The 12,231-nt window shown below is 42.0% G+C and overlaps 1 protein-coding gene across 1 annotated transcript in view; it reads left to right on the top strand.

Annotated features, from left to right (window-relative positions):
• Positions 1-12,231, top strand: part of tafa4b (TAFA chemokine like family member 4b) — a 54,983-nt gene that overhangs the window by 14,358 nt on the left and 28,394 nt on the right. The window contains exons 2-3 of the mRNA XM_044122740.1: positions 1,140-1,262; positions 2,301-2,416. Of these exons, the coding sequence (XP_043978675.1) occupies positions 2,302-2,416 (115 nt within the window). The 5' untranslated portion in view covers positions 1,140-1,262; position 2,301. The remainder of the gene's footprint in view (positions 1-1,139; positions 1,263-2,300; positions 2,417-12,231) is intronic.

Here is a 12,231-nt window from a genome sequence, read left to right as displayed (position 1 = left end):
CCTGTTAGTTTGCATCTTTATTTCTGGTTCCTTTGCAGACCGGTGCTTCTCGCTGTTGCACTCCCCCCTCACTAGGGGGCAGTGGCACTACACCAATGTTTGAAAACGAATCGTGGTCCTTTCGGAAAAGTTTCCCAGCATATTAGTGGGCTGAGTTGCATATCAATGAAATTTGATGAATAATGAAGGCTTGAGGAGTGGAGAAGACTTTGTTATTAATGTGACTGTTGTCTTTTCTTGAAGCCTGCAGAGTCTTTCCCCTTTGCAAGGAGAGGCGTGTTGACACACTACTATTGCAGGATGGCAATTTACCTTGTGTGTGCACGGGTGTGCATGTGTGTGGGCATGTGTGTGATAGCACACTTGCATCACAGGCTGTCACTCAGTTGTAATTAGGAAGAGTCTCTCCTGCTGTCCTCTGACAGGCTTTGAATTTACCTTGCAAATACTGTGCAAATTTAGTGTGTGTGGGTGTCCGTGTGTGTGTGTGTGTGTGTGTGTGTGTGTGTGTGTGTGCGTGTGTGTGCGTGGGCGTGTGTGTGTGTGTGTCATCACTGGTTTCTATGGCATATTTGATCAGCTGTTAAATGTTTCAGCTAATAGGCCCCTCTGCTGCTTTCCTTTTATGTACACATATTTTGGAAATCAGTTGGACTTTTAGTTTATTATGCATGTTGTTTTATGTGTCCATCTGCGTATGTATGCGTGCGTGTATCTTTGGGAGTGGGTGTGTGTATTTCTGCAAATGTGCACGCGCGTGCGTGCGTGTGCGTGCGTGACAGACACTGAGTGTTTGAAAGAGACAAGGGTGGTGGGGGGGAGCAGTGTGTGATGTTTAGAGTGGGGATCACATTTAGCCTGGGGGTAGGTGAACCCATTCTAAACAATGGATCTGACACAATGTAGGCCTTCACATCTTCAGCCCTGTGTGTGTGTGTGTGCGTGTGGGTGTGTGTGTGTGTGTGTGTGCGTGTGCGGGCGTGTGCGTGCGTGTGCGTCCGTGTGCGTGTGTGTGTGTGTGAATATATATTTGTGGGGCGCCTGTGTACGTGTGGGTAGACCTCCGTGCAAGGCCATGGACCAACCCCAGGGCAGACTGTGCTCTCTGACAGGGTGTCTTTGTGCTTTCTTTCCTCCAGAGGCGTCTTGTGTTTAAGGTGAGGAAGAGGAGGAGGAAGAGGAGGAGATCCGAGGTGCGAGTGAACGCCGCCATGAGCTTCACTCCGTGAGGACCTGGCCAGTGGAAGACAGACGACAGACAGGTGAGGCGACGTCATGCGAAGCTCTAGCGTGAGTTCATGTTGATCAGGTTTGTCTCTGCTCAGTGACTCGTCTGCAAAAAAAAGATATTAAAAATTAACTTGAGCTGAGTTAAAAATTTTTTTCTAAAAATTCATGTTTGACAGGTCGGATTAACCCAAACTTCAACACCTATGCTTTTGGAATAACATTTGATTTGTACATGCAGCGAACTTCTTATAATTTTAACATCCCTCACAATTTGTTGCATCATGTCTACAAACAAAACTTTTGCTTAAAAAGAAGAATTTTATATATTTTTTATACCTATTTGTTAAACTGTCATGATGTCATGACAATTTAATAAGAAATACAAAGTTTGGTCATAAATAACCAAACAGAGTCAGGAGGACGGTCTTACCGCTGTCAATCACTTTGTGAAAGCGCTACTCACCCCCTCCCGCATGTGTTTTATTAGGATTTTATCTGATCCTGTCAACCTACTTTCATATAAGGGACACAAGAGCCCACTAAAGACCCTTTGGAGGGGTAAAAAAAAAAAAAAAAAAAAATTATTTAGGACGTGACCTAACAAGAAAACTCACTGAAAACAGGGTGATATCATTTATTATCTTCAATTATTGATTAATATTCATTGACATAAAATGTCAGTCTGTCTGGGCTGAATGGCTTTCTGGTTTTGCCTCATAATGACTGATAATGACATCATTTTTTATTTTATTTCTTTATTTTTTACAATATCAATGTGGATTTAACAAAAATGTTAGCAAAACATAATTTAAGAAATAAAATCACAAAGAAATGCTGCCACTGATGCTTCAGGTGTACACAGAAACACGACTGTACTTATGTGAAAAACCAGTTTCCTCGGGTCACGTCTGCTTTGTGAGGGTTTTTTTTCTTCCTTTGACCTTTAGCAGCTCACCTCTTCCACTGTTTGTTCAGAAAGCTGCATTTGTTGGTTGTTTTCCAGCCTTTTCCTGAACGTCTCCTCTGCTTTCTCCCTCTTTGCCCCCCTGTCCCTCCTCTCTCTCTCTCAGGATGAAGCTGAGGGGAAGGTCAGCTTGGCCTTGGCAGGTGGCCTTCCTTGTTGCCTTGGTGATGCTCTGGGTTGACCCTGTGTCCGCCGGCAGCCGTAATCATCGGGGACCAACAGGTACACGGGGTCTTGCTCTGAATCCCACCTTGCCACCACCGTGAGAGGTTAATTACACTGTCATTTCAGAGGTGTAACACATGTTCGCTCTGCCTGATGCGGACCAGGCAGCCTGCGTCATGGCGGAGGCCGTGTGTGTGTGTGTGTGTGTGTGTGTGTGTGTGTGTGTGTGTGTGGGGGAAGTCTGAGATTTTTTTGCTCTTTATTTCGCTCTGACAACAACAACATAACCCAGACGAGGACTTGTGCTTGGCGTGGTTGCAAAGGAAATGCTTCTGTTTGAGTGATACAGCCTTCACAGATACTACATAGCACTTAAGCTGTCAGAAACTGTCAACACAAACACATCCGTTTGGGTGCGATCTCATCTATTTACAGTGCAGACGTGCAGCGTTTCAGAGGCGACGCTGTTCTCGGGGACTCTCGCTGCCGTAAACTTCAATGTCTCTCGCAAGTAGCTGAGGCCCTGCGGTGCTTATTACGCAATTATTGGAAGTTACAAACATTGAAGTTTACGTTAGCCTGCGCATGTGACGCCTCTAAAAGAGTATGAATGTTGAGCGTTTGTCACGTTGCGTCTCAGTGGAACGACAAAACTTCAATACGTTTTATTAGGATTTGTTGTGACTGAGCCACACAAGAGTAGAGAAAAAGGAAAGTGGGAAAAGCTTACAGGGAAAGAAGAAGATAAGCGGCTAAGCATGGAGAGGAAGTGAACAGCAATGAAGTCTGCTTCTACACCTGCAACATGCTTATATAACAGCAACACTGGCACACTGTATGTAATCTAAAAAGGATTACATACTTGTAATACCCTTTCTCTGATAGCCTTAATGGACCTTACCACAGGGGCCGCTTTTCATTGGCTGATGCCCATTCTACGTGGTCACGTGCATGGCCGTCTCACAGACACACGCTTCTCGTTAGTTAAGTACAGCATAATGCAGAGATTCAGGTGAGAGAATCTGACGGCAGAGCAACTCCTGGACTCCACATTGCTTCTCTTTAAAGAGTAGGAAGTGGCGTAGAAGTTCATAATGTTTGAGACTCTTCAGTCTAAAACAATCAAAACTTGATTGAATTAATAATACAGGTCATAAAGGCCAAACCTATTTCCCCCCCATTCTTTCTGCGAGGAGGACTACGGAGATGGTTTCTTGCTGAGTCACACCAACCAAGTTTGCTGAAACCTCCCAAGTCTCCTCTTCCTGGCTCTTAATTACGACAGTTTCCTTAATTATCCCTCGATTTCTCCACTCTCACTGTTTGTGTTGTGCAGGGTGACCTTTATGCGCCCAAGAAATGCTACCAGCTTCCAGTGTTTTCGGCGAGTGATTGTATTAGTTTCCTTTTAAGTGAAGAGAGAAGGCAGCCTGCTTATGGCAGGGACACGACTAATTACAGGCTCTGTGGATTGTGAAGGTTAGCATCATCGCCTGGCCCCCTTCTCATTTCACACGAGAAACAAGGTATCTTGCGCACAAACGAACTGCTGCTTTTTTATTATTATTATTATTATTATTATTATTATTATTATTATTATTATTATTATTATTATTATTATTATTATTATTATTATTATTTGACGGTTAACACTAATTGGTGGCGGCTTGAGACCTGTTGGCTGTGGATATCAATAATCCACACATAATGCAGTTTGAGGTTGAAAAATAATTGGGTGAAAGTTATTGCTGCCAGGATACATTTTCAAGGGATTTAACCACTTTTGTCAGTGTTTTGTCGGCTGATCAGTCGGACATGCGTGATCAGTGTGGGTGTCATACCTCTTACTGCCACTTGGTGGCTCTGTAGGTCAAAAAATGCCCCAAATGATGCATGTACATCACATTTCTTTCATCTTAACTTCATCTACTTATTGTAGTGCTAATCTATTTGATAAATAAATTCAACCTATAAAGACAAATCAACACTGAGCATGTCTTTATATAAATATTACATTTTTTCAAAGTGTTCCTGCTTCTCATTAACACTGAAGAACGTGGCAGGTGGTGAACAAACTGAGTGCAACCTGCCTTTTTTCTCTTTTGCTTCAAATTAAAGTGAAATGTTTTGCACACACACACACACACACACACACACACACACACACACACACCCACACACACGAAATAAATTACGTTCATTAGCGTTAGCGCGCCTTTAAAGGCACCGAAACAGAACAGAACTTTGCAGAAAATGAACTGAAGCACTTTGTGTTCCCTTCGCTGTGAATGAAAACTCCACCATAAATGAATAAAATATGAAGCAACATATTCAACCTATAAAACAAGTCAACCCTGAGAATATATATATATATATATATATATATATATATATATATATATATATATATATATATATATATATATATATATATATACATAAGATGGTTGCTTCTCTAACCATCAGAGAAGTAAGGGAGAAAAGGAGAAGTGGAGAAATCCAGAGCAAACAGCAACCTTGACACACCATACAACTTCCTATACATTAAATGTCTCTGAAGCATTTCTGTTTACTATTTATGCTCTAAATGTTTGATTTTGTGAGAGTTATGAAGATATTTTATTAGTAATAAATGTATTTCTGTGTCTCTGGGTGGACGGCGGATGAAACTGTTGCCTTGCAGTAAAAACCTCCTGGGTTTGCTCTCTAAACCACACGTGTTGCCACTTCACTGCACAGTCCAAAAACATGACAGTTAGATTAATCGATTTCTGTAAATTATCAGTATTCATGCGTGTGTGTGTGCGCACGCGTGGCTTTTAGATCGGCTCTACGTGAGAAATGAAAGGAGAAAAAACAAAAAAAACCTTCGCTGTCAACCCTTCGGTGAAGTTTTCTACACTCTACTGGTACTTTAACTGGAACTGTTTGGAAAGATTTGAGTTTTTCTTCATAATAAACGCTCCAGGTGGATCTGATGCGAGTCAAAGTAGGAACATTTAAAGAAGCACTGTTACGTACGGTAGGGGCTCTGTGAAGCTGTGGGCTTGTTTCTCATCCAAACTCCTTGAGAACCTCTCAGAGCTCATGACTTGATGGTTCTTCTCAATTTGATTTAAAAAAAAAACAACAAAAAAAGAAAAGTGAAAGTGGGTCGTCTGCAAGATTTCAGCACAGAAAATGACTCACTTGACGAATACTCAATCGTCTTTTATGGTCCTTAATCCAACTTGGTTTCCTGGAAATCATATTCTAGCTAGCTTTTAAAACGTTCACTTATTTGCCGCATTTCGCGCTCAAGTTCAGAAAGCCACAAGACTTTGTGTGAAGAACAAAAACACAAATAGCCCGGTCAAGTCATCCCATTTCACCGGCATGTGTCTCTTGTATACAGCAACCCTCGTCGCTACCCGCAGCCTGTAACGATAATGAACGGACACGCGATGGAGGCCTAATGCAGGCCTGTAAAACACCGATAGCATCAGGAGGATTGACGGGCCGTGCCGGCTCAGGTGAGGAGTAAACGGAGCAGGCAAGTGAAAGGTCTGAGGGCTCAAAGACGCTGAGTGAAAACAACAAGGCTGACAAGTCGAGGAAAGCTGATTTGTAGCAACAGCGGGTTGACTTAGCACCGAGTTTGACGGGTTTTCACGCCGTTCGGCATAAGCGGTTCCCGAAATCTCGCTCTTTTGAAACCGCTCCGAGTGTTCCGGCTGAGACGTAGACCGCATCCCCTCCCAGATCCTGATTTCATGACCTCAAACGGCGTTGCCTGATACCTGCCCTTTTTCAGCCTGTCAGGTACTGACAGAGGGAGAGACATAGCCTTTTTGATAAACTGTACAATTCTCCTGCTTGTCTGTGTCTGTCAGAATACATCAGTCGCCTGACTAACCCATCAGTTCGAGGCAGTCTGAACGCCCGGCTATTGTTAAACCCCCACTGCCTGCCGCAGGAATAGAAACATTTAGCCATGCTTGAGAAGTCTTTTCATCTCGCCGTGTAGGGCTCTATTACACCGATATGGCCATAACAGAATGCTTTAAAGTCAACACCGAGGCATTCGACACACTGTTAGTTTGTGTACAGAGCTGGGAGCTGAATGTTTAACACATAAAGCTGTGGAAGCTCATCATGAAGTTTGAGCATTTTGTTTCTTGGTTCTTCTTGGTTCCTAAACCACCAACATCGGTTTTACTTAGCTGGAAGAATTTCTCCCGTTCCCCGAGGGATTATCTTCAACACACACACACACACACACACGCCCGCACACACACACGCCCAAATGTAATGCAAAAACGATAACGGTAACCTGAATGATTCCAAAATGTACTTTTCAAATTGTTTTTCAGAAGAAAAACTCAAATGATACTTTGTAGAAAAATCATAACACCTGCTGCTTGTGCCATCCATGGTGGCAAAAGGAACACAAATATACATATATATATATGTATATATATATATGGTCATTTTTCTTTTGAGAAAAAAAAGTGAAAAAACAAGTTGTGTGAGTGCAGATATGCTCATTTTGTTTCACAATAGAGTAGCTAACTTTCATTGTGTTTAGCCTGGAGGGGAAGACGCTGTCTCTCTCTCTCTCTGCCAATTGTTTTTATTGCAAATTGCAGTCTGCATTGTTGACCTGGAGGTAAAAGTCTAAACAGTGTGTGTCCAGGACGTGTGGGACATCCTGAGATGCTAGCTGACCCTTTTCCTGACCCTAGACCTGCCTGCACAAGTCCTGAGTGGAGGGAAGGTCAGCGCTGATGACCCTTGCTCCAAACCCGATTGATTGTTTAAGTTTGGACCTGTCAGGGTTTTTTTTGTTTGTTTGTTTGTTTGCAGGTGGGCCAAACCTCACAGTGATGGATGAGCGCAGGACAGAGTCTGAGCTCTGTGTGTCTGCGACTTAGGTCCTGAGAAAGGATGATTTCTAGGAAATTGGAAATGATCCACAGTATATTGAAAATGGTGAGGCGGGAGAGCGTGGAGGGACTTGTTTGGTGGCGCACCGTCTTCTCCACTGTCTTGAGTGAGTTAAGCTCCAGATGGTGCCACTTTGCTTCCTGTTCGTATTCAGACTCCTTATGATCCTGGCTCAGACCAATGACAACGACTTCTTCAAATTTCAGTTGTTTCACAGATGGGTCTCCTGAGGTGCAGGCGTTTATTTTACAGAGAGGAGAGGTGTGGGGAGAGAACACAGCCCTGGGGGACGCCACTGCTGACAGTCCTTGTGTGGGAGAAGATGCTGCCCAGTTTGGGCAGAAGGGGGGAAAATACCACCAGGTCTTGCAGCTTTTCTGGCATTGTGGAGCTGAAGGAGCGTATTTAAATGTTCATCTTTAGTGGATTCAGAGGGTCAAAGGGCAGACTAGTTGGAGGCGGGGTGAGGAAGAGATGCAGGTAATCCTTTTTATTGCAACAAGATAGTTGCTTTTCTCTTTCTCCTGAGCACAGAAGCGAAAAGCTGTAGTTGTATTTGTTCAGTTTACTGTAAATCACCCCAAGCAATAAATTCGCAATGTTCTCAGAATATAGGAAAACACTACAAGGAAGAAAATTATTATTATTATTATTATTATTATTACTTTACTGTAGGTGTTATTAATATCCTCATCAAATAGATTTTAAATGCGGATTTCTTTCTGGCCCCTGACATTTGCTTATTGATTAAACATCCTGAATGTTTAGAGGTATAAATCACAGCAATAGGCAAATGCTACAGGCTACAAATACTTCTGCACATAACTCCTTGGATATGTTGGTCAATTCGCCTGATATTAAATATAAAATATGATATATATTAATATTTCCAAAACTGACTTTGTGTGTCAACCTTTTCCTGGCCTTTCCTTTTCTTTCTTTCTTTCTTTCTTTCTTTTTTTTTGCAATAAAGCCTTTAAATTTTATTCTGACAAAACACCAGCTGCCAAATATTGTAATGAGGCTCCTTCAGTAAGTATCCGGCATATTGAAGAGAAAGCAACATGCTTTCATCTACATGAGTTTATCTCAAGTTAAGATCGCTCTGGCTGTTGAGCTTCCTTATATTTGTACAGATCGTTTTCTGATCACGAATGTTGGTCAGTACTTTCATATAAAGCTACAAATAATTTTGACCACTGCTAACCTAAACACACTGTGTCTTTGCTACAGTTATGCCTTCTGCACGAGTGAGAGGCTAAATTCTTGCAACAGTTTTGTCACTGGAGGGAGCAAAAAAAAAACAAACAAAAAAAAAAACAAACAAAGAAAACAGCAGCGCTTTCTTTTATAAATACATATATTTTAGGCTTCATTTTATCACCAGTTATTTTACAAAGCAGTAAATTTGCTTCAATAGATAAATAAACAGGGGAAGCATTCTTCATGAGTGCTGCTGCTCCACGATGTTGGCAACATGTGAAACAAGGTGTTCTTGTTTTTTAAAAACTGGGCAGGAAACACAGCTTTGTTAAGTATTTGCCTGAAGAGCACCTTGGAGTGTTTGTTTTTTTAATTTTATTTTCATTAAACTGCCTCTGTACTTCTTAACACACACACACGCACTTTCTCTCCTCTCGCTGTTGTCCTCTAAGTAACGGAAATCCTTTTTTCTATAAAGCGGTTTGTGGATAGTTTTCATATCTTACACCTGTCTGCATTTACCTCATTAGCATTAATGCATACTTTGTTGTGATTTTAATTAGGGTGCAAACTGTGGGCAGACTTTATATATACAAAAAAGATGCAGGAATAGAAAAGAGGTCATGGTTTTATCCATCTGCTCTCGAGTTTGAAAGAAGCAGCTTGTTTTACCAGGAAACGGGGTTCTGCTTAAAGGTTATGAGTAGTAAATATCTTATCCAATCAACAACCCTCTTAAGTGACTTAATGTAGTATTAATCTTTATTATTTCGTCAGCAGGATGAGACTGATGTTTAGTCGAGGAATGGCCAAGGCCAAGGTGACTTTGGCTTTCTTTAAATTCCTCCAAAGAAAATGATTGCTTTTTGCAGAAAATTATTGACGGCACACCACCTCTCAACTCTACTTCAAGTGGAAATAATCATCAGCTTTTATCCTCTCGGAGTATTTGTTGACGCGTCCAATTGTCCCACAGCAGTTCTCGATGTTTTTCTTCATCAGTGGAGACATGCGCAGTCAGTGGACATAGAGACTAGCGGCTTTTAGCAAGTTGCTGATTTCTTTTATGGAAGAACTGTACTTGCTTATTTTCTGTGAGTTGTCACAATTAGGTTTTAGCTTCATAAGCGACAAAACCAGCAGGTCTTGGTCACATCGCCTGAGTTTGTTAAGGACATATAGATTTAAAAGTTCTCAAGTGTTTACTTGACTGTCCTAAGAGCGAGAACCAAGATGGTGAAGTATAATAATAAGTAGCCAGTACGAGGGCTGAGTGGCGATTTGATGTGAGAAACAAACTGTGAAGATTTGAGGATGTCTGGCAGCAGCGTTCTACACAACACCGTAGAATGATGAGTTACAGTACTCAATACATTTTGAAGAAATAAATGCATGAATGACAACTTCCTGTTCTGATTTTAAGATACCGTATTTTTCGGACTATGAGGAGCATCAGATTATAAGACGCAGTATCAGTGAACGGATCTATTTTCATATGTAAGACGCACCGGATTATAAGGCGCATAAAGCGAAACAGGTCAGACTGTATTCAAATCATTAACAATAACTATCAATATTACACAAAAAAGTACACTCACTTTTTCAATCATTCATCTTCTACGAATCCATCAAATTCCTCGTCTTCGGTGTTGGAATTTAACAGTTGGGCGATAGCGGCATCCAGCAAGCTCTCGTCATCATCCGAACCCGATCGATTCGGGTTGCTGTTGCTTGGCTGTTCATTGATGATTCCTGCCTTCCTGAAAGCTCAGACGACAGATGAGACCGATACTTTAGCCCAGGCATCGACTATCCATTGGCAGATAGTGGCCACGAGGCCTCTGAAGACCCTAACCCTAAGCTGACTCCACCAGGTTTCTGACCAGCAGCGATTATGCTTCGACAATCAAAGGGAGTGGCTTCGTCGCTTAACAAAGTCGTAATAAAACATACGGTATACGGTTCATACATGAGGCGCACCGGAATATAAGGCGCATTGCTGATTGTTTTTGCAAATATAGGGATTTTATGTGCGCCTTATAGTCCGAAAAATACGGTAATATTACTGAATGCTAAAGTTTGCTTACATATAGTTGCACTGACAAGGGGCAGGGTTAGTTTCCAAATACTGACTGTTTTCTATTATTTCTTTTTTTAGAAACAAAGACTTATTCCTTGTAACATACAATTTTTTTCACATATAACTTTGTTTAAGGACATTTTTGTCTCAGATTCCACATTAACAGCACCATTGTACATACAGCTCTGGAAACAATTGAGAGAGCATCTAAAACGGCCCATTTCTCTGATTTTACTCTTTATAGGTTTATGTTTGAGTAAAACGTCCGTCGTTCTTTAATTCTACATTTCTCCCAAATTCCAAGCAGAAATGTATTAATTATTTGGAGAAAGTGAGAAATGGGTCAGAAATAACGACAAAGATGCAGCGCTTCCAGACCTCAACTAATGCAAAGTAAGCAAGTTCACATTGATTTAGAAACAACAACACTAATGTTTTAACTCAGGAAGAGTTCAGAAATCAATATTTGGTGGAATAACCAGGAGGCTTTCAGTTCGCTGCAGTGGGCTCTTCATATTTTCCAGAGCTGTACATTGATGTATTTAACACTTATTTATCCTGCTGCATTAGCTCAATAAATCTTTAAAGATTCATTACTATCTCTTCCAAATACCAACAGCTCCATCCCAGGTCTGATGTAGGCAGTCATTAGAGGAGACCAGAGCGCCTTCTGACCTCATTATCGGAGCCAAAGATGAGCTTCTCTTTGTTCTCTCTGCTGGCCGTGGCACCTCCTTCCTCCACCTGCTTGACTCTGTCTCTGTTCTTCTTTGTTCCTCACTAACAGGCTGCGTTTCTCTCTCAGATGTGGGGGGACCGTCAGTCTGAAGTTCTGCGAAAGCAAGGAAATGAAATTTTAATTCTGGGAGTAATTACGACGACGGATTAAACAAGGGGAGCTGATTGTACTCGATTTAGGCTCGAACTTTTACGTTGTTACTCTGAGCTATTTTTTTGACAGCTGCAGTCATAGTTGTTCTCTCCATTGTTTTTGTTTTATTTTTCCAGTTCTTGATTTTTTATTTTTTTTTTTAATCAGTGGAGGGAGGCTTTATATTTGCACGAGTGTGTGTGGGGTAATCTGGCAGCTGCTTCAGCCTCAGGAGAGTCTGAGACAGAGAAGTGAGGGAAATGAAAGTGGAGGGATGATGGTGGAGCAGGGTGGGGGGCGGGGCGCCCTCAGTGAGCCAGGGATCATTGATGGGGCTCTCTGGAGAGAAGAACAAACAAACTTTAAATCAGAAAGGATGAGAGGGGCCACGGCCTGCAGAAATAGAACCCTCGACGGCGTGTGTGTGTGTGTGTGTGTGCGTGTGCGTGCGTGTGTGTGTGTGTGTGTGTGTGTGTGTGTGTGTGTGTGTGTGTTTGGACGCACTTTTTGTGCACAGCGCACTCAGCCGGGCGTGAAAAGTTTCAGAGTCTGTGTAAAGTCACGTACATAAATGGAATCTGGGTTTACGGTACAGTATAAGCAAGGATTTTCCAGCGGTGTAAAGAGGCTTATAGGTAGCTGGTAATGTCACCAGAAGGGTTTGCTGTTCTCGCGGAAAGGCGCCCGAAACTCTTAGGAGAGCGCAACAAGCTTTGCGAGGGAAGATAAGGCGGCCACGAACCATTCTGGAGCCTTAAGCAAAGATTAGATTCACTAAATATTTTACCCAAC

The sequence above is a fragment of the Gambusia affinis genome, linkage group LG07 (assembly GCF_019740435.1).
Source record: "Gambusia affinis linkage group LG07, SWU_Gaff_1.0, whole genome shotgun sequence".
NCBI lineage: Eukaryota > Metazoa > Chordata > Actinopteri > Cyprinodontiformes > Poeciliidae > Gambusia > Gambusia affinis.
The sequence above is the reverse complement of the archived record's forward strand: the minus strand, read 5'-3'. Positions and strand labels throughout refer to the sequence as shown.